Genomic DNA, 26,585 nt, shown 5'->3' on the forward strand with positions numbered 1-26,585 from the left:
CTTAGGCTCTTTCCCCAGTCAAGTCTTCTGCTGGTGCTTTCTTCCTGCTTCATTTATCCATCCAACCTTTATTAAGTTTCTGCCATGGGCTAGATTCTGGGAGGAATCGGTTCTACTCATCTTGCCTCCTCCAACGCCAGAGATGCTTCTTCCTCTTCTGGCTGCTACTCTGGGTTGAGTGCCATTTCCTCCCCTTCTGTCACCTGTTCTGCCTCTGGCGCCCCAGGAATGAAACTCGAGGGTAACCCCCTTCTGGTTTGTGAAGAAGGAAAGAAGACAGAGAAGTTCCTTTTTCTGCTGCCATCTCTTTCTCCATTGCTTCCCAGGCCCAGCATCAATTCTCCAGCCCATGTTCAAGTTCACTACTTCAGCATCAAGTTAAGAATAAAATAAGCATCCCACACCCCAAAAACCCACCAGGTTGTCTCCTGTCACATCAGCCTTCACTCCAGGTCCCATCTGCCTCCTCCTCCTGTTTCTGCCTTTCTCTCTACTCTCCTTCTTTCTTCTTGTGGGGTTGGTGCCCAGAATGTTAAAGCTGGGCAACACTTAAGATCATTGTGCTCACTCCCACTGGAGAGCTGAGGAAGCTGAGGCCCAGGAGTTCTGCTTAAGGATACACAGTCAGGGACAAAACCAGCCTGAGGCCTGATCCCCACCCAGCACTGGCTTTCTCCCCATCTACTTGGACCCTTAGGAAGACAAACATTCATCTCCACTCCATGCTCAGCTGAGCTCCAAATGGAGGGCTCCAGCTATACTAGCCACTGCAGCAGTGACACCACTGTCACTACCACTGTCTCCCATTACTCCCCCTGCAATACTCATGGACTTTCAGGCACAAGGATTCTCCCATCCTAGCTAGGGTTGTGACCTGGATTATCCATCCAAAACTCCAATCAAAGGTTATAACACTGCAATCCTCCCAGCCCTGCACCACTCCTACACATACCTGGATGGATCTGTGCCACTGCGACACCCCCCCAAATCTCTCCCTTTGTCCTTCCCCTATCAGGAGTGATGCCCCCATGAGCCCTAAAGCTTTGACCCCACAGGATGGCAGAAGCTCCACAGTCCAACTCCACCTTCTCACGCCCAACCTTCTTCATACTGACTGGCATTCCAGAGTTAGGGGTTGCCCAGGCCTGGCTGACACTGGTCTTTGGGCCCATGTATCTGCTTTCCCTGCTGGGCAATGGAGCACTGCTGGCAGTGGTGGAGATAGACTCCACACTACACAAACCCATGTTTCTGCTCCTGGCCACCCTGGCAGCCACAGACCTGGGTTTAGCCACATCTATTGCTCCAGGGCTGTTGGCTGTGCTGTGGCTTGGGCCCCAGCCTGTGCCATACGTTGCCTGCCTGGTCCAGATGTTCTTTGTTCATGCACTGATGGCCGTGGAATCTGGTGTACTGTTGGCCATGGCCTGTGATCATGCTGTGGCAGTAGGGCGTCCACTGCACTACCCTGTCCTAGTCACCAAAGCCCATGTGGGCTATGCAGCCCTGGCACTGGCACTGAAAGCTGTGGCAGTTGTGCCTTTCCCTCTGCTGGTTGCACGATTTGGGCACTTCCGAGCCAAGACCATAGACCACGCCTACTGTGCACACATGGCAGTGGTGGAGCTGGTCAGGGATAACACTCGGGCCAGCAACTTGTATGGGCTGGCGCTCTCATTGGCCGTGTCAGGTGTAGATATTCTAGGCATCACGGGCTCTTATGGGCTCATTGCCCACACTGTGTTGCGGCTGCCTACCCGGGAAGCCCATGCCAAGGCCTTTGGTACATGGAGTTCCCACATCTGTGTCATTCTGGCCTTCCACGTGCCTGGTCTCTTCTCATACCTCACACGCCTCTTTGGTCGTCACACCATCCCAAAGCCCATGCACATCCTTCTTTCTAACAACTATTTGCTGCTACCATCTGCCCTCAACCCGCTCATCTACGGGGCCCGCACCAAGCAGATCAGCGACCAGCTCCTAGAAACCTTCGCATTCAGAAAAAGCCAGTTCTAATAGGCAGTGAAACCAACGGAGGCTGGGGGTGGAAGCGGGGGGACATTCAGAGGAGTCTGGGGTCTGGAGGTGTGGATTATGTCATCTTTGTCCCATGGTCTGCCTATGACTGTGATAATCACTCAACAGATACTTGCTGTGAAGGCTCTACTGTGTGTACCACTGGCATATGTAGATTGGCCTAGCCATGCATTCTGCTTGGGAGGAGGCAGGAGACAGGCTACCACATGTTACCATGCAGAGAAAATAAGAAGAGGGACCAGGGAATTATCATAGGATCACAGTACACACGATTTAACTTAAAGAAGACTACCCTCCTCCTCCTCCGCCTACTCTGCCCCATCATTTTAACCTAAGTCTGCCCCTGTTCCCACACAAAAGCTCCTCTACAGATCCTGGACCCGGGAGCCTGGGAAGACTGACACTGCCTCTGGAGGCAAGTGCTTGGGTACCTGTCTGGGATCACAGCCCTCTATGCCTGGAGCCAGATGCTGTTTTCAGTCTGTCCTTAGGGAAGGAGCTAAACAGGCTTATTCCCCACCTTCTGAGAATCTGGATAATGTGCCCCAGAGTCCCAAATTTGTCTAAGACCCTGATCCTTAAGACATATTCAGTTCAGAGAATCTTCTTGGTCTCATGTGCAATCACTATTCCCCCTACCCTCACTGCACTGCCAAAGTCTCGGGAGTTAATGGCTACAACGTCTCTCCCTGGGCCTGCAGCTTCAGGGGCCAGGGTTCCAACTGAAAGAAATTTTGATATCCCAGAAAATCGTTGTATTTAATATTTCACCTGTTTGCCTGAGGTCGAGTCATTATGGTCTCTTACCAGTCTGCCCTTTTGTGCATCCTGAGCCAGAATGTAGAATTCTCAAATAAAATCCTCATCAAATAGAACCCCCATTTGTTCTGGCCAACATCACGAGTAGCACACGATGCTGGTGCAATATGATGAAATAGGAATATTTCACACTGCTGTGGCTTCCAGAGAACAGAGATATTAAACAGGAAGTGTCGTGGTATTGCCCAACATGGGATTCACTTTCTGCTAAAAGACTCCACACTGCAAGGACAGTGCACAAAACAATCTTTCATGCCAGCATAAAATCCAGAATGAGAATATTCTCAGACAAAAGGCAGGGAGCCACTGTTATGAGGTCAGAGAAAGCTATGGGCTGCACAGGCAGACCCAAGCTCTCTGGGAAAACGATCATAACCGTGGGTATTAGAGTTAGCCATTAAGACCTGAAGCCCAGTACAATCTGGACCACTCAGACAGCTGGACCAAGCACCATGGGATATCACACAGGAGGGCTGCAGATCCAAAAAAGCAAGTGATGCCATCTCCAGAGCCACATGGGGTCTCACCAGGTCATCATTAACAAGGAACTAAAGAGATAGCCCAGGAGCTCAGTGTGATTTTCAGAGGTGTTAATGCTGAAGCCAAGTAGATGAGGAGGAAATCTACAGTTCTCCTCAACCCAAGTGTGGGCTCAGTCATTCTCAAGGCTAATATTTTTCATGAAGTTCTAAGTTAAAAAGCCCTCCAGGCAATGATTTTACAGATAATTGTGACAAAATTCTAATCCTAATGGGTCATGAGTCTTTAAGATGTACACATCCTTCTCTTAGTGATTCCTCCTCAGTAAATCTATCCTGACAAAATAATTAGAGATGTGAACAAAGATGTATGCAGTAAGATATTTATTACAACATTATTATAAAGAAATATAAAGAAATGCGTGACAGTCATGTGTCACACATACACACACACACACACCATTTTTTGTCTTTCACCTCTGGTACGTGAAAAGGGAAATCATGTGCAGCTGATGTTCAAAAGCAGTGAGTTCTGTCTCCCTCCCACCACAGGAAGCCTCTCTGCTAAGGCACCTTCACTCCATGGTTGTGCACAACTCCCAAGGCAGCTGAGTCCAAAGCAGTACATTGTTCACTGTTAAGCCAAAAGTCCACCCCCTCAGACATTTATATTTTGTTTTGGATTGAGATTGCATACATACCTAGCATGCGGTGTGTTTAGAAGGCTTTTCCGGCACTCTTACTCCTCTCAACAACCTGAGAACAATTATAAGCCCATAATCCCTTACCTATAATTACAAAATAAAACATCTCTGAAGAAACAATAGTTTTTTCATAACTTTGACCCCAAATCTGGCCTGACCCGTCATGATCATATTTATACTATTTATCTCACTTAGTGTGAATATTCATACATTTAGCTACAGAAATATTGATGGGTTTGATGACAGGGCACTGCCCTCAATCTCACTGGGGTATTCCTTTATATATCATAAAGGCACAATATTCCCTTTCTAAAACCTGAAAAATTCTGAATTCCAAAATACATCCGTCCCAAAACGTTTCAAATAAGCGACTAGGGACCTGTAGGATTATCCCTGTAGCCTGAGAGAAGTGCAGAGACTTGTTAGGGCTCTTGATCCTTCTGAGGTCTTTGCTATCCGAACTATTCTATACTGCCCTGGAGGCTCTTGCAGAGCGCGGCATGTTCTCTGGATAACAGCCCCTACCTGTTTGTTTCCCTCGTGCTCTCCACTCTGGTCACTCCTCAGGTATGCTGATTAAGCTGTGCCTTTTTTCCCAGGGAGACCCCAGAACGTGCTACCGTGGTGGCAAAACCCATGAACAGGATACGGCCCAAAGAGCCCGGGCCTTGGCTCATCAGCTCCACCCAGAACTCAGCTCTCATGGGTTTTCCTTCACCAACTTTCAGTCTCAGACTCTGTGAGCTGAAAGGAAAGACAGACTTACTCAGAGTAGGGCAGGATGGAATTTAGGGAGCCTAGAGAATCATGGTACTCAGACCGCAAAAGACAGAAAACAGAGGTATGGGCTTCTGGTCGAGGAGTTCAACAGTACCCAATTTCCCCTCCGAGCTCCCTCTGTGAACAAAAATCTGAAAGAGAGCCTCATATGATTTCACTGACAGCTCACCATCCTTGCACCCCTACTTCAACCACCCCCTTCTCATTCTGGACCCCCTTCAGGATACAGATGTGCATCACCCTCTGCCTCTGTCTCTCAACAGCTCTCAACGTCTCCGTCCCTCTGCATCTGTCTCCTTGCACTGTTGGTCAGTTTTGCCCCACGTCTGTGTCTCTTGTCCTTGTCTCTGTCTACCTCATTCAGAATTCCTTTCTGAGGGAACAGAGGTGCCAGTTCTACTTTACCAGGTGACCTCTCCTTGTCAACAATAATAAAAAACGTGCTAAAGGGGCAGTAGGAGGAAGAGACTTGGTTTCACGTAACAAGAAGCTTGGGGTTTCCGGTTTGGTCTATTGCGGCTCTCCTCTCATCCTGCCCGTTTCCTTGTCACCACATCACACTGTACTTCCACCTGGCACACACCCCTCCCACCACACTCAGGCGAGCAGAAGGGACGTGTTGATCTCTCCCTTCACCAAAAGGAACTACTGGTTAATGGTTAAAGCTGGAATCAGGCAGACGCAGATTTGAATCCCAGATCCTCCATTAACTCACTGTATGCCTTGCACTAATTCATTTAACCTCTCTGAGCCTGTTAATTCACTTGTAAAATGGCGAAATGATAGTTCCTACTTCAAGACGTTACTAAAAGGATTAACTAAGATAATGCATTTCAAAGTGTTTGGAATAGCCCCTAACACATTCAATTTCAACAAATATTTGAATATTAATTCCTCTCCTGGAGCACAGGCCCATGCTCACTTGCCAAACCTTTGCTCAAAGACCTGATACCCACACTCTCAGCTCTCTAGGAAGACCGGCCCTCTCCTGGGGCCAGTCACCTCTCCCTTAAGAAACTCTCCCTGGTAACACTCGCTCCCAGCACGGTAGGACCCTTCCCAGTGCTCCATACTCATGGCACCTCAGACAATGGCCCACGTTGTGGGATGACCCTACAGGCTGGGCAAGGACGGGGAGCGTGCTCCCCACACACAAGGAGTCTTCGTGGGCACACAGGAGTGGAGTGGGACAGCAGCTACTAGAAGGACTCTCTAGAGTGGTTCTTCTCCAAGGAAAAACCACTCTTCTTCTCCAGCAAAACACCAGGTTGAGATCTCTGGATGGAGACACAAGTGAAAACCACACATAGATTAGGGCCATAAAGGAAGAGTACCCACTAGATACAAAGCAGCCTTGGAAAGGAAGTAGAGGATGAAGAAAAAGTTCCTTAAATTTAGCTGGGTAATTTTGGCTTCCTGAAAGTCCTCTCCAGTTACTAAGGCAACATTATCCCAATTCGATTCTTATCCTCCACATTGTCACCACTCAGCATGGCACCCTCCTACACACACCTGGTTCTCATTGCAATTGTAACCCACTCATTAATAATGAGTTTCAACCTAGGCTGCACATGAGAATTGCCTGGGGAGCTTTTAGAAATCCTGATGCCCAGGCATACTCCAGACCAATTAAGCCAGAATTTCTGGGAGTAGGATCCAAGTACCAGTAATTTTTAAAGCTTCCAGGTAATTCCAAAGTATGGCCGAGGTTGAGCGCCACTGCTTTGTTCTCAGTTTAAGTCCTGATCTGTGCTTCTCCCATGTCCTTCAGGACCCCAATCCAACCTCACAAAGAAGTCATCTGCAACTGACAAGATAGCATAGCAAACTGCTTTAAGGAGGAAAGGCCTGATACTGTTTCCTTAAAGAACTCAGACCAAGAACTACACACACACACACACACACACACACACACACACACACACACACACACACAGACATATACAAACACACCCTAATGGATACCTGCATCTACCTCCCCTAAAGCACGAGAATGAATAGGTGACTAAAGAGTATGGACTCAGGCTGTGGGTACAGTGAGGCTATGAAAGCGACTGCCCTCCCCCCACCCAAGGCCCCAACACCCGGCAGGACCTCTATGACCTCATGCTGTAGTAGGTCAGAGTCCAGGGCCTGGGGCCTCACCTCCATGGGCAGCTTGGGGTTTCTGCAGCAGCTACTGCCCTGCCTAACCCCTCCCACACCCCATCATGTTGGTTGGTACCCCTCACCTGCTGACACTGGATGAAGCTGATGCTACCTGGACCCTCATCAAAGATAAGGTAGGTAAAGAGGGCTAAAGAGGAAGTAACAAAGTGTGACCTAGATGGGTCTGAGCAGTTTATAAGTTGGAAGGAGTTGGAAGCCTAAAGACAATAATAACTAACATTTACTCAGTGCTAGCTTATATGTGAGGCACTGCACGAAGTTCTTTGCACAGAGTGTCCAATTTAATTACAATTGCAAAAACAGTAAGAAAGTTTCCTTGAAAGACAATGGATAGGGAGCTATGAGAGCCGAAAAGAGAAGTGCTAAGTCAGGGGTAGACTTAGGAGGTCAGGAAGGCTTCCAGGAGTGAGTACATTCTAGCTTGGCATATAGGAGTTATTCACATGGAGGGAAGAGGAATACCTGGCATATAAAGGGTGCTTAATAAACACCTAATGAGCAAGGGGCAGGGGGTGTGTGAGAGTGAACAGTGTACTAGTTAAAGGCAGAATATATGCAAAAGCCAAGAGAGAAAAAAAGAAAAATGTAAATTAGTGAACTACAAATAGTCCTCTAGAACAGGGTTCAAAGAATTAGTGGTGAAAATGAGGAAGAAGAGGTATAGGGGCTGACGGTGAAAGGCCTTTTACATTTTCTAAAGAACCTGAACTTTACCTTTGACCTCGTCACAGACACTCCCTCCAGCTTAACTTCCACAGAATGAGAAATTTGGGTTTTGAGCCAAATATACAGATTTCCAGGAGCAGGCAGATCTCAGCTCTGAGTTGCTGGTGTCCAGAAAATCCCACAAAATCTAGATGGCCACTAATTTTTGATATTAGAGAATTTAGGGATCAGGTTCTGGTCAGGCTATCTGAAGGAGAGTGAATTTAAAGCATTTGCAGAAAGCAGCCCACCAAGTTTAAAATAATCATCTTAAAGCAGTGCCTGTACCAAACTCAAAGCAGCCTTAATGGCACGTAGCTCCCATTTGCAATGGAGTAGCAGCTCGCCACAAAGGTCAGCTTCCCAAGGAAGCAGAAAGAGAAGAGCCAAGGTCCTCCCAAGAATGAGGGCAACTAGTTTCAGCAGCGTTAGAGGTTGGTCCTGGACTAGCTCAATCAGAATTAGGGTGAAGTAAATGAGGTCTTTAACTATTAAAAAGCTACACCGTCTCTGAGTATCAGAAAAACTCCCTGTCCTATTTAAATGGAAAATTGCCAGGAAAAGTCAGGGTAGGGACATTCAGGATAAATCACTGGTAGTATGTGACAAGTTCAAGAAGTAGGACACCTTTGAGTAACCTGGTTTCCTCCTCCAGAACTGCTGATTTACTGGGCACTTTGTAGAAAAACAGAATGTGGCTCAAGGGCTCCCTATTCAGAATTCAAACCAGCCAAGGTACCTCCAGGAAGATAATCTTCCACCATCACTTTCCTGGGCTGCCCCGGGGAGAGCTGAATTTGCAGGCCTCTAAGTCCTCAGAACTTCTACCCAGAAGTGCAGTGGAAGCAGGCAGTGGTCTCAAATGGCAACTGCCAAGAACACGTTCACCCTAGCATAGAGTTGAGTGCTTTATTTTTCCTGCTTTAGGATAACCACTGGGGCCCTCAGGGTAAGAATAAGGGCCTAATAAACTTCCATGGCAAATTCATGTCTATATTCTGAAACAGAGTTTCCAGCTTAATCACCTTTTAGCAGAAATTTAGACCATAAGAAACATCACACTCCTGTTAGAGGGACCTCTCCTGGAGACACTCCAATTCGTCTCATTTGTACAGAATCCTAGGCACCAAAGGAGCAGCTAGGCTGGGATTCTGAGGTTATATTTGATGATTATGCTTTCGCTGTCATGAGGCAGAGCATTCTATACAAAAATGCTAACCCACCATTGCTCTGCTCTCACCCCTGGAAATCCAACTGTTCTTCTCAGGGTCCTGTTCTTCAGACCTATGCCCCCACCCAAAAGTTAAATGTCCCATATCTTAGTGAAACAAAGGAGAAGGAATGATAGGAAATTCTTCCATGCAGATCAACGAAGAGCACCAGTTATTTCCTTGGCTAGGTGACAAGACAGTAGTGACAAGCTATCTCAGCTTGTGTAAAGTCCAGACACAACTAGCTACGTCCCTCTTACGCTGGGGGGCAGCACTTCCAAAACAGCTTTACGTAGCAAAAAGCAGATCAACCTTAAGGGACCATTGGTGAATTCTACAAGAAAGCCAGTAAAGTGGGCAATGCCATCAGCAGGGGCACAGACATATAGGATTGGGGGTCTGGCGGAGGGAAGTAGAGCACACAGCATTTTAAGAATAGGACTCCAACATGAAAGGGGCCCAAAGAGGGAACTGTGTATGCTCCTCAGCAGAACACAGAGCCAGAAGTCTCAGCCAACAATATCTTGAATGAGTCAAGATCATACCTAAGTACAATTACGAGAGAGGATCTTACAGGGCTTCCCAGTTGGTCATGAAATTAAATTTTCCAGAACTGGGTTACCAAGCACAAAAAGGCCAGAAGGACAAAACCAAGAGGAACTGTTAATCTGTGAAAGCCTACTGGAACTAGCATTACAAAGATGAGGCCTCAAATCCCTAAAAGAACTATCCTCTGCAGCTCGGGCAGAAGGTGTATACTAAGATGTTATAGACACGGTGTGGACTTCCAAACCTATTTCTGTGTAACCACTCTTGGTTAATGACATCACCCATCTAACCCTAATCCTTGAGGATGCCTTTTCCCACACCCCTTAAGTGACCAAGTTCTACTAATTCTATAACCTAAATACCTTCCCCCATTATTTTAGTTCAGGGCCTCACCATGTCTTGCCTGGAATTTTACAATACTCTTAACTGACTTTTTCTACCCCTTTATTTTATGCCTTCCTATTCAAAATTAACTTTCTAAAATGCCTATCTGAATTGTGCCCCTCCTAACCAGAGCCCTTCAAGTGGCTTCCCACTGTCCTCAGGATAAAAGTCCCATCACTTAGCACACACACAAGGCCTTGAATAATCAAGCTCCTGTGTGCCTGTCCCTCTCCACACCCTACACTTAAGTAATATGAAATTATACTTTCCTGACTATGCCCCTCTTAGTTTGTAAGTTCAAGTTTTTTCACTGGCTGTTCCCTCTGCCTGGATTGACCATTCTCCTATCTGGCTAATTCCTTCAGAGTTAAAGCATTACCACCTAGAAAGTATCCTTGATCCTCTTCTATCAAAGACAAAGGCTGTTAAATCACATCTCATCTGCTCCACAGCTTGCTCTCTGAGCTGTATCAGGACAAGAACAAAGTCTCATTTTTTAATGCATTCCCAGTATCTAGCAGAGTCTGGCACATAGTAGACATTCAGGTTTTGCTAGAGGGGAGAACTGGGAGACAAGCAGGAAGCACAACAGTTTGAGCACATTGTGGAGTGACAGTGGGAGGGTCAAGCTAGAGTAGGCTACCAGGTAACTCCTAACTCTGACCCTAACTCAGTCCCTGACCTATAAACTGGCCACCTGCAGGTTATAGAGGAGCGCTTTGGGCCCAATGTAGTGGCAGTACCTTTCCTGTCGGATGCAGCCTGCTTTGACCTACTGGGTGTGCTAGTGAAACAGCCCCGCCCAGCCCACACCCGCCTGGCTCTGCCAGGACGGCAGGGCCGGCGGGCACTACAACCAGTGGGGCCACTACCGAACCTCCTGGAGCAGGCAGGCTCTGAAGGTGCCTTTGCCCACTGCACTAGAGAATACTCACCAAATGGCCGGGCAGAGACAGCCTATGAAGAAATGCGACTGTTGGATGGGCAGCCCTGCCGGATCCGCTTACATATGGGTGGCCTGCGCAAGAAGGTGGCCTTCCTGCTGCTGCCACCAGGGCAGGTGAGCCTACAGCAGACTCTTCCCTGGCTCCGAAACACCCACAGCATCTATATCATCTACCAGGTCTTCTCCTGTTCCTGGCTACAGCTGGGGCTGCTGCCTACAGCCCGTGAGCCCCAACTGCTCTGGTTACAGCGGTCACTGCCTATTGCCTTCTCCTGCCTCAAGTTTTCACTGCAGCCCAAGGGAGTGCTGGGACCACAGAAGCCCCTGATCAAAGACCCACTGCCCCATGGGGCCAGTTGGGTCAGACCCGACCTCAGCATCATGCCACCTCCGGCCCCCACGTCAGCCCCTGCTGATGTCCCCGAAGCTGCTGATGTGCCCTCACCTGGCCCAGCCCCACCTTCACCACCTCCCCAGGAAGGGCCAGAGGGCAGACCACCCAGATTCTCCTACAAGGGCCGAAACCCCTTCCGAAGGGGGCCCCAGATGCTGTCAGGTACTGCTAGGGGATATGAAGATGAGAGGGATGGGATAAGGTGGAGGGGAAGGGCGTGGGGGTGTAGAGCCCAGGAGTGTGTGGGGCACCCATAACTCCACACTGGACCCTGGCGAGGGGGGTGGAGTGAGGGAGCCAGGGGAGGGCGAGATGGAAGCGTGGTCCTGGCGAGGGGGATGGAGTGAGGGAGCCAGGGGAGGGCGAGATGGAAGCGTGGTCCTGGTGAGGGGGGTGGAGTGAGGGAGCCAGGGGAGGGCGAGATGGAAGCGTGGTCCTGGCGAGGGGGGTGGAGTGAGGGAGCCAGGGGAGGGCGAGATGGAAGCGTGGTCCTGGCGAGGGGGGTGGAGTGAGGGAGCCAGGGGAGGGCGAGATGGAAGCGTGGTCCTGGTGAGGGGGTGGGCACAGCACAGAAGACCAGAGGGAGGGACCAGGGCGGCAGAAAGACGAGGGCATGAGTCAAGCTGTGGCTATCCCCAACCCTGGCAGAGAACTGGCTCTTCAGCCCCCGAAGCCCCGCACCAGGAGCCCAGGGTGGGGGACCCGGGGACCCCGAGCGGCACTCCATGTCCCTGCCCCTGCTGCAGGGTCTGTCCTCGGAGTTCGACAGCGACGAATAAAGCTGAGGCGAGAGATGCAGGGGGCCAGGCCCCCAAGACCTGACATAGGGACACTGGTCCCCAATAAACATCAGCTGCTGCTCCCCCACACCATCCTGGGCCCGTGGTGCTTCTTCCTGTAGGAGTCTGGAGGAGGAAAGTCCCAACCTTTTTCCCCAGGCTTCATGTCCCCTCACCCTCTAAAGGCATAAGAAGTACCTCGAAACCTTGGCATCGTGTCCTCGCCAGACAGAAAACACCCTGACCACTTCCCCATCCATGTACAACTTTCTTGGGGCCCCAGCCCTACAGAAAAAGGGTGGGAAAGAAGAATGAGCACAGAATAGAGATTTCCCTTTTATACATATTGCAACAAGTTCTCCAGAAAACATTCATCGGAAATAAATTAAAAAGTCCTCTTGCCACTGCCTCCAAACATAAAAAGGAGCCTACACCCTGGCCCCAGCACAGGCCACTCAAGGCCCTGATTGTCCATGGAAGAAAGTTAAGGATTGAGGGGCCCGAAGCCTGAGATGGGAGGGCCAGATCCCTCCTCTGAAGTATCCAACAAGAAAGGCGAGGTGACAGCGTGGGCCTGGGAGATGGCAGCCAACTCCTTGAGAAACTCAGGGAAAATGACTGCACAGTAGACAGCATTCTTGACTCGCAGAGCCTCACCTTGGCGGTCAGGGGCCCCACCCCGGGGGGGTAGGACCGGCGTTGATGCCCCAGGGGAGCCCCCACCTAGGCCAAGTCCTGTGCCGTCTCTCCCAGGCTGAAGAACCATCTGTGCCGGCTGCCGAGCCCTGGTTGGACTGTGTGCATGCCGCAGGAGCAACTCCCCCAAGGACGGCCTCCGGCTCTTCACTGGGAACAAACAGGAGTGTCGTGAAGCTGCTGGCGTCAGGCAAAGTCCCCTGGCCTGGGAGAGGAGACTCCCCTCCCCACGCACCTCCACTCCCCCAGGGGCACGGACCTCTCCACTAGAACTCTTAACACCAGAGTGCTGCCTGCCCAGCCTCCTTCCCTCTACCCAGCCTCCCCACCAGCCAACCACCATGCTCAGTCTTTAGGCAGTCAACCCTTCAGACACTTCGTTCCCAGACAAGACCCCTCCCTTCTCCAGGCCCCTTCACCGTGAGGGGTTCTCTTACTGCGCCTCCCTTCCCAATCACTCTTCTACCATCACCAAGCTCTTTCTCCTCAGTCTGTAACATGCCCTTATTCTTGCTGCCCAGCACCCTCCTGTACTAGAGTCAAACATTTCCTCCTTCCTCCTGCCTATCTATAACACAGCACCCACATCCCCTGCTCCTTCAATACCCACAGGTGCTATATATGCACTCATAGTTCAGTGGCTTTATCAGATCTGTCACACACCACTGTCCCTCCAAGATCTGCTCTCCTGTGCCACCACTTGGCCTTCCACCAATCCCTCTCCTACATCCACCAAAGCCACCCTCCCACTGGTTGTGGCCAGACAACTTCATGTCAGCTTAGACTCAAATGAACCATTTAAAATACTGCCTTCTCTTCTCTAATTTCCTTCCTCCTAGATTGCTGGCTCTGGATCTGTTCTTGGCCCTGTCCAAGACCTAAGGCCTAGACTCTAGGGATCTAGTCTCTAGATCATGATACCATTCCCATTCTCGACCTCTAATAATGGCTACAGAGATATGCTAAACAGATATATTAGATTTGGCGTTCAGATCCCTTTGCAACCAGGTTCACACACTTCCTCCCACCTCTTCTAGAAACTCTCTACACACTTCCTCACCTCTTCTAGAAACTCTCCCTGCTTTGGCATCCACACCTATGTGCTCCTCCTGGAACCCTTCAGGCTCCTTTCATGCCTCTGTAGCCCCTTCTGCCTTAATTTTGCTTTCCTCAATGTTTTCATCCTTAGCCTAATTTCCCCATCCCTACCTCTCCTCTAATTTGCCCTCCACTAACTTCCCATTTTACTGCCCTATCACATTGCATTTTAATAACTTGTTCTCATATCTTCTACCTCATACATTAATCTGTGAGTTCAAGGGCTTGGACTCTGTCTTATTTACCTCTATATCCCTGGGCCCTCCACAGTGAACACAGTACCAGGACTGTGGAAGCAAGAAATAATTCCTGGTACTGGACCATGAGGAAATCATGCTAAGGAATTTCAGCTGGGCCTTCACAGCTATATAGTAACCCTTCTGGTACCCTCTTCCCAACCTATACACTTTCCTCCTTAAGCCCCCATCTCACCTCTGCTCTCTTGCTCAGCATATTATTTTGCCTCCTACTTCAATTAGCAAATAAAGGATGACTTCAACTCCCTAAAATTTCCCTCCACACCTCAAAACTCCACTTGTACATAACACTTCCTCCTTTGATCTCTCCTCATTTGCCTCAAAGGGGGAAAAAGACTTTCCTGTGCTCTGGATCCCACTTACTTCCACCACCTTTGGGACCTTGCTCCCTCAGTTATGACAATCCTCTAGTCACTATCTAGACTATCAGCTTTTTGAAAGCAAAGATCACATCTTGTACCTCCCTGAGTCCCCTGTACCAAAGACAACACCTAGCACATACGGCAAGCACTCAGATACTTGTTGATGAAAGATGTAAATTTAGAATATCATGGTCATATTTAACTCTTCCTTCTTCCTTATACCCCACAACCACTCACCAGACTCTGCCAGTACTTCCTTCCCATTTCCACCTTTTCAAATTCTTCCTTTCTATTTCCACTATTCTAATTCAAGCCTCACAGGTCACATCTGCATTATGGCAGAAGCCTCCCAATTGCTCTTCTGACTTCATTTTCTCCGAGCTCCAGTGCAACTAGCACATGAACTAACACACCTATCTCTCCATTCCCAGATCTAAGAACCTCCAATGGTTTCTCACTGCCTAAAAGTTTACAACCTCTGCCTAGCCCAGCCTCTACGCTGAGAACCTTCTGCTCTGACAAAATCTTTCCAACCTCACTACCAACTGTTCCACCACCTTCCAAATCCCCTGCTCCAACTAAACAGTTCATGCTGTCCCCTGAACAAAAGAATAAAGCCATCCCACTGCTTTGCCTACCCAAGTCCTACCCATCTCTCAAGGCCCATGTCAAATGCCATGTCCTTTACCAAGCTTTAACAATATCTCAACCTAGAGACTGTTCTGTCCCCTTGCCCGTCCCCAACTTCTAGAGTAGTTTTTGCTGGTACCGTTGGTTTGGCTCTCAGTGGACAAAACTATGTTTTTCCTCTGCCCAGAAACCTGAGGACAAAATCAAGACTCTACTCTCTGCAACTCCATAGTTCCCGGCACAAGGCTTCAACCTTAATAAGAAACTCAGTTAACCTGAGCTAATTAGTTGCCTAGGGAGGACAGGGAGGTGGTGGCAGGGTAGGCCTCACCTAGGGAATCAGATCGGCGGGGGGCAGATCCTGCTGCAGGACCCTCAGTCCAGTCCAACTTGCCACGGGCAATGAGGTACTTCTTGGCTTTGGATAGCAGTGCTGGGAAGTCCTCCTGGGAGGCTGCAAAGCTCTCAATCTTATTCTTCACAGAGCCCAGCACCTATGAAGCACAACTTCATGACATTTCTGGGTGGCTCTAGACTGACATAGTCCTTTCTAGCCCCACTGGACCTATTCCCAGCCCCCCCAGGGCCACTCCAGCTGTGGGTCTGGCCCACCATGGAGCCTGGACGCACCCATGCATGCATGCATCGCACACCTGCAGCAGGGACTTGACACTGGGCTGGAAGACCATGTTGGTGTTGAGCAGGAAAGAGCGGAGCAGGGGCTGGGGGTGACAGGCCAGCTGGGCCACCAGCCCCGTCAGCAGGAAGTTGACATAGACGGAGTTCTGCAGCATGTTCTCGAGTTTGGCAAAGAGCACAGCCATGAAGGGGCCTGGGAGGGTGGGCACAAGGATACAAGGCCTGAACACAATGCACATCACACGCATTCCTCCCCAAAATGAGACCCCCCCCACCACCACTAGATGAAAATTATTTGTGTCAGAAAATGATTTGCATGTTTAAATATCCTGTGACCACCTATTCTGGAGGAGATAAAATGGCAGACACCACATGGACCCACAAGAGGTCCAGATGCCAGCTTTATACACATTCTAGCTGAAGGGCCAGACCACAGGCTCTGGAATCAGACAGACTTGGTTCAAATTTTAGCTTTACCGTTTACTAGTTAAGTTACTGGATGAATCAAAACTCTCCAGGCATAGTTTCCTACTTGGTAAAATAAGAAAATACACCCACCTCATAAGGTTATTAAGAGGATCAAAGAGATACTGATACACAACATTTAGGCCAAAATCTAGCAAATTATAAGTATTCAATAACAACCATAAGCTATATATTTCTCAGCTTTTTAAAAAGCTTCACCCAAGAGGACAACTGAAGAAAGAACAAGTGAGAAAGTGATTAGACCAAAAGAAGAAATCAGGTTACATAAAAGACAGAGGCTAACACTAGACCTGAGCCAGAAATAAAGCAAGAAGCAAGTATAGTGAAGGCAAAGACGGCGACTAGATTGGTCAACTTAAAGTTAGGGGAGAAATCTTTGGAGAACCAAAAAAGAAATCAGGTCTGTTCAGGAGCTGGGAACCAAGGTGGTGAAATAGAATCTGCAGGGAAAAAAGAGCTTAGTTCAGGGCCAGAGAAAACTGATTCAGGACAGACTCTTTGGTGAAAAAGAGGATGGCAGAAGGGATTAGAATGATCTTCTGGGAGAACTGGCCTCAACTGAGCCAGATCACCAACACTAGGACTGTAGAACCATCACAGTCTGTCTGGTCAGGGATTTGTCAGGGAGAGGGAGTGTGCCTAGGAACTGCACTAAGACTTGAGGCAGGAGAGCAATGAAGGGCAAGAGACACTGAATCCTGAAAAAGATCCTAGAACATTCTTACTCCACATGCACATGACTAGCCTTAGCTCTAAAACAACTCTAGCTTAGCAGGGTCCTAAGATATCCCATAACTTTGTCCTTCTCATCTCTGGGGACTTTTTTTGCAAGAGAAAAAGCTCAGATGAGTTTAAAAGAAGAAAAAGGACAGAGCTTCAATTAACGCTTCAAGAAAGTGGTAAAACCTGCACACCACCTTCTAGTGGTGTAGAGCAGAAAAGAGCAGAGCAAAGGCTAAATAAATGAAAAGATATATTTTCTGTAGTCTGCAAGAGAGAGTTGTCATTACTCCAGAGCAAAAGGCCTGATGCTGTGCAAGGCCCAGTTAGGACATGTACTGATCAATGCATGATAACTTGACTACAAACAACAGGAAGATATGTGGGTACCTTGGTCAACTTGTATCTGCCATGTACCCAAGAGATGATAATCCTAAACTATCACATGCTGAGTTCTCACAATGTACCAGCATCACAGTAAGTGATTTACATGCATCAAAGACATAGATGGAATGCTAACTCAAGGTATGTCTAGTCCAAAGCACTATACAGCTTCCCAGAAGTGCCTCCCCACTAATCCCCAGCATGGGGTGTAGAGTAGGGACAAGAGCCAGATGAGGGTTGGGCTGGGTAAAGCTGGCTCCCAAACAAAAACAAAGAGGAGTTAGCCCAGCCACTCAGGCCAGATTTAGCTCCAAGGTCTTTTGGAGAGACCAAAAGAACTTAGCTGGGGGGCTCAGGGCCACACTTTGTCATTTGCCCTGACAGAGGTATTTCACTGATCTAATTTACCCAGACAGAGGTACTTCACTCTATCTGCTTCAGTTCTTACCACTAACCAGAAACCCTTAGAAAGTCTTACTGAGTAGTCAGGGCAACCAACAGGGTGCAAGGATAGGGAACAGGAGAAACCTGAAACTGAGCCCTTCTCTAAAGAGGCTGGGAGAAAGGAGGCCAGGGCTGAAGAAGAGAAGTATACCAGAGAGCTGACCCTGGGCCACAGAAGAGCTGACAAGAGACCCAACACCCAGACAGATATACTGGTGGGAACAACATGGAACAGCATGATTTATAGGTGCCTCATATACAGGACGGCACGTATGTCTTCCACATGGTTCAGATGTATTACTTTGATTCACCAGGAAACACCAAACACAGAATATCCTGATCACACATCCCAGAAAATGGCCAGACTGAGGAAGAGGAGGAACATGCATAAAGGACAGACATACAAGGCTTAGACAGAAGTCAATACTCAAACCAGCACAAGCATGGAAGACTACAGACAGACACTGAGACACAGTATGACATGATATGTATCTGGAGGGGACCCAAGCAAAATGGATGAAGAGCTAAGCAAGTACAAGAATGGCATGGGCAAGAAGTCTCAGAAACCAGCACAAATATGTCGAGAACATGCAAAGAGTACACAAAGGAGAAGACCTAGGCTAAGTAGCTTACCAGTGAAGGGCTGGCTTGGCAGCTGGTTGAGAGTCCGCAAAGGGCTGCTGAGGAAGGGGCCAGGGGGCTCAGGGGGACAGGTGAAGCTTTCGTAGGCCTCCTCCTCCTCAAGAGGTAGTGAAGGCTCTAGAGGGGGCTCGGAGCCGGCGCCCCCATTGCTCAATGCCACCTCCAGCTCCCGGAGCTCCTGCCCAAAGCTCTCTAGTCCTGCCACACCCTCGGAGGTGCCCTCTAGTAGTTCCCCAGCTCCCTCCTGTGGCACCCGACGAACCTTCTTGGCTCCCTCAGGCCATGGTCCTGGCACCCCATTGAGCTGGGGAGGGGGCAGGTGGCCAGGGCCCTCCCTTGCACCCAGAGCCTGCGCCCCCCTCCCCAGCTCTTCCACCTCCCCCTCCCCTGCATTGTCCCTGTCCTCCTCAGGCAGCAGGCTGCGTTTCTTAGTCCGGGAGCCAACAGGACTGGGCTCAGGAGGGGGACGCTCGCCATCATAGGGGGCAGACCAGGTGCGGCAGGCTTGGACACAGCGGTCCACACCAAGGCGCGCCTCACGCAGATACTCCAGGTAATTGTCTTCCAGCTCACCGGGCTCCTCCACAGGGCTGGGCCGTCGGCCAGGGCTGGAGGCTGGGGAGGCAGCAAGCCCTGGTGAGCGAGGGGCTGGGGCTGGGGACTCGGAGCCACCCAGGCTCTGCTGTCGCAGGAAGAGGGCCAGACGAGATGGCGTGGAGGCCCGGGGTACCGTCACCACAGAAGAGGAGTCAACACTTGGGCTTCCAGGGCCTGCAGAGGGGAAAAAACATAAGAGAGATCAAAGAGCCAGAGGTGCAGGAGGAGGGATGAGACACCTTGGGTAACTAAGAGAGAAGGCCATGAAGCAGAAGAAACACGGGACCGATTCAGACAGCTGACTCTCCACCCCTCAAATTAAGCTTTTCCTCATCCACCACCCCCTCCTCATTACCACCAACACCACAAAAACAATGGAAATAGAAGAGTACAACTGGAGTGAAGAAAAGGAACAGCTTTGCTCAGAAGCTAAATTTCTTTGGTGGAGTTAAGGATCCACCCTACAACACCCCTCATCAACCCCCCCAAAGACGGAATGCCACTCACGGCCACCTCCCTCCTCCCACCTTCTTGCTAGGCTCCCCCAGAAGCCAGGCCATACCCGTCGTGTCCTCCCTTCTCCCTGCCTCTCTGCTAGGCCCACCTCGTGCCCACGAGGCATGCTCTGGACGAGGTGGGCTGGAGGCACGGTGCCGACAACAGCGTGGGATTAAGGAGAGGAACTTGTCTGCTGCCCGTCCATATAGGTCCACGTCGCGCACAGCTGGCTTCTGGCTCAGCATCACATGGTTACACGGGACGAGATACCTGGGAAAGCAGCAGAAAAGGGACACAGGATAGATCAGGAAGGAAGGACAGGGCTTGAGGGAACATCAGTGGAACTATATGGCTAAGCCAGGCTTCGAGAGGACACACACAGGCAACCCCGATGCAACCCATCACCCCAGCCATGCACAAGGCCCTGAGGGCCCGGAGGGTTCAGGGTCAGCCATCCCTCAGCCCTGCCCCCGCAGGTACCTGAGAACCAGCTGCAGCAGGACATCCTCACAGCTGAGGTTCAGTAGGGTCCTGAAGAGACTCAGAGAGACCATGCAGAGCTGGGGGAAGGGGGGTGGGAGTCACCATAAGAGCTCTCTACCCTCCAATATGTTTACCAAATAGAAACCTCCCCAACCCCAGGCCCAACCAACCTCTCCTGGAGCAACGATGGCACAGGGCCTGGCACAAAACAATCATTCAAATATTAAATAAATGATCACATGATCTGTGTGGTCAAGACCTCATTATTCACAGATAGGAACGAACCACATGTCAGATTTAATGTATTTCTATAGACCATACACATGTCAGCAAACTCTCTGGCTATATATACCTGGCAGCAGAGATACCAGCAATACTTAAATGGAATGAATACCCATGAAGAGACCCCAGGAAATACTAGGACTGAGTGAATGACTAACAGGAGACAACAGCAACGTGATAACTAAAGGAATGCCTGTCAACGGACTATAGCAGCATAGTAACTGAATGCCTACCAACAAAAAACCAGAGGGAACCTGGAAGAGTCCCAGCTGGGAAGTGGGTGGGGCTGTGAACATGGAGTCTGAGTCACCTCTCCAACACCAGTGTCTCTCTCAGAAGGTAGGATAAAGAAAAGTTCAAGGGCAGCTGACAGGAAAAGGAAAAAATAGGTGGGTCCAGAACAAGGGAAACCTTTTGTTTTAGAAAAGTAAAAAGGGTGGCTCACCTCTGGCTAGATGAAGAGAACAGACACATGTAAGCACTCCCTCACTCCTATGAATCCCCGAAGCACCTTCTGTATACTTCCCTTACGGCAAGTATACCTTAAGCACCCTGAAGACAACTACTGGGTCTTAGTCCAGGGCACTGCCTGCACAGTCTAGGTGCTCATCATTAACTAAATGACTGTGGGGGAGTTAAAAGCCAATCATGGAACTTCCCTGGTGGTGCAGTGGTTAAGAATCTGCCAGCCTGTGCAGGGGACACGGGTTCAATCCCTGGTCCGGGAAGATCCCACATACCGCGGAACAACTAAGCCCATGCACCACAACTACTGAGCCTGCACTCTAGAGCCCGCGAGCCACAACTACTGAGCCCACGTGCCACAACTACCGAAACCTGCGTGCCTAGAGCCTGTGCTCCACAACAAAAGAAGCCACCGCGATGAGAAGCCCGTGCACCGCAACGAAGGGGAGCCCTCGCTCACCCCTAGAGAAAGCCCGCGCACAGCAATGAAGACCCAACACAGCCATAAATAAATACATAAATACATTTAAGAAAAAAACAAAACAAAACCAAACAAAAGCCAATCACGGTGGGAAAGAGATAAGATAGCAGTTCACATTTTAGACAGCATGGATGTTTATCCTAAATGACCATTTTAACTAGCAATGAAAACATTCAGACTCACTGAAAGATTGTGTGGTAGGTAGAAAAAATGGCCCCTCAAAGATGTCCAGGTCCTAATCTCCAGAACCTGTAAGTTACCTTATATGGCAGAAGGGACTTTGCAGGTATGATTAAGGTTATTAAAAAATTTAAGATGGGGAGAGTAGCCTGGATTATCCAAGTAGACCCAATCAAATCACATGAGTCTTTAAAAGCCAAGAACCTTTTCTAGCTGGGTCAAAAAGAAGAGAGATTTGAAGCATGAGAGGGACTCGATCCACCACTGATGGCTTTGAAGATGGAAGAAGGGATCATAAGCCAAGGATTTAGTTGGTCTCTAGAAGATGGGAATGGTCCTCAGCTGACAGCCAGCAAGAAAACAGGAGTCTCAGTCCTATAACTACAATTAAGTAAATTCGACCAATGATCCTAGTGAGCAAGGAAACGGATTTTCTCCTAGGGCCTCCAGAAAGGATGCAGCCCCGCTGACACTTTGAATTTAGTGGTGTGAGGTGTGTGTCAGATACATGACCTACAGAACTGTAAGATAATAAATTTGTGTTGCTTTAAGCCACTATGTTTGTGGTAATTTTTTATGACAGCAATAGGAAACTAATACAGATACTCAGGCTAGCTAGCCAGCATGATTCACCTTAAGCCACAAAAGTCAGACTATAGCAGTTACAAAGTCAGGCCAACAGAATCAAGCTTAAAAGGGCCAAACAGGGGAAAGGAAAGCACCTCCATGTTTACCATGGGCATCCTGAAATCAGAAGAGATTTGGTTCCTCCAAGAACTGAGAGCCAAGAATAAATACCCCAAAACCATGAAAGGCTCCTGAGACCAGGGGACCGAATGCAAGACTAACAGAAATATATGCTAAAGACTAAAGACACTGAGGGAGAATCAAAGAAGTTAGGATAAGATTAAGACAAAATCAAGATGGATAGAGCCCAATACAGGAAGAAAAATCAACCCTAGGAAGGAAATCAACATTCCCAAAACATCAACAGGACATTCCATGAGGCCAAACAGATTTAAGACCTTGGTCGAGCTTCAGCATAATGAGAAATAAAACTTTCTCAATACCTTTGTAAAATTAAAGCTTTGACATCTCTTCCCTATCGGTTTATGACAATAATTCTTAACCCAAGGCATGTATCATAATTACATTTTGGAATATTATAAAAGTACACATGCCTTGGGCCTACTCCCAAAGATTATAATTCAAGAAATCTAAGGCAGAGCCTAGAATCTGTTGTTATGGTTATTGTCATTTTCAAATTTTAAAGTGTACACTTGGTTCAGAAACACTGGTCAAATCAGAGTCAGTCTAGAATATCTCATATACACCCTAACGTAGCTTCAGAAACCTCAACTATACAAAACATAGCTATCCAGGAACCTTACTTACCTGGAACCCTACTACCAGGTACCTCAGTTATCTAGAACAGTTTTCTAGAACCTTTGGTGATCCAAGAACTTCTATTTTTAACACAAGGACCCAGAGAACTTCAATTATTTATAATAAAAGAAGGAAACAAAAATGGCTGATGGAGCCAAAATAAATGCCATAAAGTCCATGGCTAAACTAATGCTTTACTCCCCCGGAAAGACTTCAGGTCTTTATGACTTAGAAACAATTTACTCCTATTTTATATACATTTCTATTGGTTAAAATCTAAACTTCTTACCATGGTCTACAAGGCCACACATGATCTGAATTCACCCACCTCGCCTTCCCTTCTCCCCTTTGCTCACTATACCTCCAGTCACACTGGTCTTCCATTTCCTCAAGTACATTTCCTCTTCCCCACTTACGTACTTTGCATGCATTGCTCCCTCTGCCTGGACTGTTCTTCCACTAGCTCTTCAATAGGCTAACTCCCTCATGACCTTTAGGTCTCAACTCAATGTCATCTCCTCAGAAAGGTTTTTTTGACCACTCTACTGTTTTCTAAGCACCCTGTTGGGTTTTTTATAACAATGACCTCAATTTTCAATTATTTTGGTTATGTGTTTACCTGTCTACCTCTTCTATGAAGGAAGTTCCATGAAGTCAGCAATCACTGCTTACCATTATATCCTCAGTACCACAGAACAGTATGACACATAGTGAACATTCAAACAAAATGTTCAGGAAGAAGGAACGTTAAGTAGGTAGGCGGGCAAATGGGTGCCCCAAGTTATAGCTGTTCAAATACAGCAAATCCAGAGGGAAGAAAAGGTAAACATACTAGTAGCAGCTGGATCACCTATCAAAGCAGACACAAAGCCTGAAGAAGTGATCTCAAGTCACCCACAGCAAGTCACAAAGCGCTACACAGTTGAAGAGAACCTCAGGCCAATACTACATAACAAGTGTCGCACAATGGCAAAACCTACAGCCATGACGAGCAGCCGAAGTCATCCAGAAGAGGTAACTGTGTCCTAGGTTTGTATATTACAAAAGCAGGCGGCCACATTAAAATTGTACCCAAAACAGTTAAAAGTTTAATACTAGAAAGAAAATGCCACCTAACTTTGAAGTGATTGCTGGAGACAAAGGCCAAAGAAGGGCAGGAACACCCTCCCAGAACAAAGGTCGGAGAGAGAAGATGGCTCACCCAGGTAAGCCAGGACAGAGGTAGGGGCCATACCCGGGAGTTGCTGCCAATACGGGCAACAAGGGTGTCAAGGATGGTGTGGGTGTCATGCCGGTGTAATAGCAGGAATCGCAGGAAGGTACGGAGCAAGGCAGGCTCTGAAATACTCCGTAGGAAAAGTTCCAGATAAGCGGTACTGGCAATCATCTCCTCCACAGAGGTCTGGACAAAGGAAGGGAAAGTTTGGAAATTTAGGGCTTCCCCGCACATATGCTAAGCCATTTTCCCTAAGTTCTAAGGAGGTACAAGGAGCAGACAGGGAAAAAGGGAGGAGTACCCAGCCCACTGCCACCCGCATTGGTCCTGGCATTGAGGTAACCACCCCGCAACCTAATCCCTTAATCTGCCTTGCTACCCATGACTCTCACCTTGTGCAGGGCAGGGCCCATGACAGGCACCAGGAACCCATTATGGATATAATCTACCAGCTGCTTTTGCACTAGAGGGTGAGCCACCTGTAGGGGTGCAAGAGAGAGGACGGAGGATTTTGAACGGGACCATTGTCAGGAAGGGAGCAGAATAGGAGAATACAAATAGGCACCCTACCCCCAAGCTGAAAGAAAACCAGAACTCCAGGGAATGCACCCCCTCCCACCCCATCTCCCCAGAATGACCAAAGGCCAGACCTCCTGGGAACCCCAGTCCCACCTGAATGACTGCATTGCAGAACTCTAGGGAACTCATGAAGAGGGCAAGGGCTGGCACCCCCAGCCAGTCCTCCCGTCGCAGGCAGTGCCAATCATCTCCTGGAACTTCAATCTTTCGGGGCAGTGAAGAGTACAGGGCACTCAGCCCTGTGGCCAGCACCTGGGGGCCATCCCCAAGGACAGGTTACCAAAGACTCAGACGATATAAAAAAGGGGAACAGGGAACTATTAACCCAGAGTTTTTATGCGAGTAGGGGGTAAGAGCTATTCTCAGAGCAGATATTTAGTCACCCAAGGTGCCAAGACATCACCTGGGAACACTGGCCCATGAAGAGCATTCAGACTTGCCTTATCCACCTAAGCCCATGTTTCATCCCCACCCCAACTCCAGGTGCTGCTCTCAAGCCCAGGGGGGCTACTTCCTGAAGGAGAGGGCCCTGGTACACAGTCCCTCCACATCTCCTGGACAGAAAGGTGCTCTCCAGTGCCTACACCATACCCTACCCCCCCATCCCAGGAGGTGCTGACCGGGCAGAAGTAAGAGTGATCTGCGATGTAGCGGCCCACAGTGGGACTTCCAGCTGACAGAGCCATGAGCAGGAGTAGGGCATCACGGGCCTGCTGGCCCAGGGTGCCCTCTCGATGCACAAAAGGTACAAGGCGAGAAAAGAGGAGAAGACGGGGAGCAGCTCCGGGCTCAGGAGGTGGCTGCAGGAAGAACTCGAGCAATGAAGGCTCCCGGGCCAGACACACGCACAGCTGGCTGAGAAGTAGCACCAGGCCTTCATCCAGTGCTGGGCTACTGGGCACAGGGCGGCCACAGGCATCCAGCAAGATCAGCAGAGCCTCACGAACTGGACTGTGCCGCAACAGGGGCTGGCGAGCTTCGCTCACTAGCATCTCAAATAGTTTCAGTTGCTCAGCCCGCCGTTCCTCAACCCCATCCCCAAGCTCATCCCACTGAAGCTGCCATGTCAACACACGGGTTAGCAGATCCTCGCGCAGAGCAAACTCCAGCAGGGGCCCAGGAGCTGTGGGAGCCGAGGGCACCGCACGATCCTCCGCCAGCAGTGTCAGCATCTGGTAAGTGTGGTTGCACACAGCACTGAGATCGTCGGCTCCCCCAGGAGCTGCCCTAGGACCTTGCCGCTCCAGAATTCGCACCACCTGGGGAATGAGGACAGATAAGAGAAAAATTTTAAGATGATGAGGTGACTAGATGGCAAGGTGAGAGAACAAAGAATGTTAGGACTCTGGCAGCCAGTAGACTGGGACCTTCAGCATATAGTCTCCTACCTGGGACCAGTGATTCTTGAAGACCATGAGGCAGGTCTCAGGGTCAGCCATGACAGGGGTCTGCAGACTGGCCCCTTGTGGTACACGATGCCCAGGGCCCCGGGAGGCCAGTCTGCTCAGCCAGTTCATCCTCTCCATGAGGTAGGCCGGGCAGGGCCGGTGGCCAGAGGACCACACTCTGAGAATTTGCCAGCCGGAGGCTTTCTCTACTTGTGTCTCTAGTCTGCTTCATCCGGTCTGTAGGAGCCAGTAACTGTCCATGGAGCCAGAAGATATACCAGGCTGGAGTAGTGAGCTCAGAGGTCACTGCCCGATCCAGACCTACAAATCTAATTCAAAGAGAAAGGATGGAAGAGGTTAACAGAAGTTTGCCTCTCTCTACCACCCAGCAGGAAGAACTCAGAACCACCACTCCACTGAAAACTCCACACACACAGTCAGCACCTTAAATTCAACATGTCTAAAACAGAACTCATTCCAACACTAAACCTGTGTTACTCCCCCAGCCTTCTCCACCTTAGTAAATGATACCAATATTCACCTACTTGTTCAGGCCAAAAACCTAGGCATCATCCTTCTTTCTTCTTGTCCTTACTTCTAATATCCAGTTCATCAGCCTATCATCTATACCCTCCAGACATGTCTCACTATTGCAATAGCTTCCAACCTGGTCTTCATACTTCCAGTCTTGCCCCTCTGAGAATCTATTCCCCACA

General features: G+C 49.1%; 3 protein-coding genes across 3 annotated transcripts in view; 2 read left to right on the forward strand and 1 right to left on the reverse strand.

Annotated features, from left to right (window-relative positions):
• LOC309637186 (FHF complex subunit HOOK-interacting protein 1B-like) overlaps positions 1-26,585 on the reverse strand; it is a 48,986-nt gene that overhangs the window by 15,172 nt on the left and 7,229 nt on the right. The window contains 12 exon segments of the mRNA XM_082411379.1: positions 12,155-12,241; positions 12,614-12,802; positions 15,331-15,493; positions 15,653-15,831; positions 18,306-19,085; positions 19,516-19,679; positions 19,890-19,969; positions 23,888-24,088; positions 24,295-24,381; positions 24,575-24,733; positions 25,102-25,740; positions 25,870-26,198. Coding sequence (XP_082267505.1) covers positions 12,155-12,241; positions 12,614-12,802; positions 15,331-15,493; positions 15,653-15,831; positions 18,306-19,085; positions 19,516-19,679; positions 19,890-19,969; positions 23,888-24,088; positions 24,295-24,381; positions 24,575-24,733; positions 25,102-25,740; positions 25,870-26,007 — 2,866 coding nt within the window. The 5' untranslated portion in view covers positions 26,008-26,198.
• OR52W1 (olfactory receptor family 52 subfamily W member 1) lies at positions 687-6,029 on the forward strand. Its single transcript, XM_082411429.1, has one exon. The coding sequence runs from the start codon at positions 1,057-1,059 to the stop codon at positions 2,014-2,016; it is 960 nt and encodes a 319-aa protein (XP_082267555.1). The 5' UTR covers positions 687-1,056; the 3' UTR covers positions 2,017-6,029.
• LOC309637234 (uncharacterized protein C11orf42) lies at positions 6,103-12,078 on the forward strand. Its single transcript, XM_082411484.1, has 3 exons — positions 6,103-7,101; positions 10,541-11,339; positions 11,826-12,078. The coding sequence occupies exons 1-3, from the start codon at positions 7,030-7,032 to the stop codon at positions 11,954-11,956; spliced, it is 1,002 nt and encodes a 333-aa protein (XP_082267610.1). The 5' UTR covers positions 6,103-7,029; the 3' UTR covers positions 11,957-12,078.

Source organism: Balaenoptera physalus (assembly GCF_965194825.1).
Source record: "Balaenoptera physalus genome assembly, chromosome: 10".
Classification (NCBI taxonomy): Eukaryota; Metazoa; Chordata; class Mammalia; order Artiodactyla; family Balaenopteridae; genus Balaenoptera; species Balaenoptera physalus.

Bases quoted from the DNA above. Each gene is read 5' to 3' on its own strand.
- OR52W1 (XM_082411429.1), top strand. From the start codon at position 1,057: ATGGCAGAAGCTCCACAGTCCAACTCCACCTTCTCACGCCCAACCTTC.
- LOC309637234 (XM_082411484.1), top strand. From the start codon at position 7,030: ATGTTGGTTGGTACCCCTCACCTGCTGACACTGGATGAAGCTGATGCT. The intron at 7,102-10,540 runs GTAGGTAAAGAG...GGCCACCTGCAG, and splicing joins GGACCCTCATCAAAGATAAG to GTTATAGAGGAGCGCTTTGG. The intron at 11,340-11,825 runs GTACTGCTAGGG...CAACCCTGGCAG, and splicing joins GGGGCCCCAGATGCTGTCAG to AGAACTGGCTCTTCAGCCCC.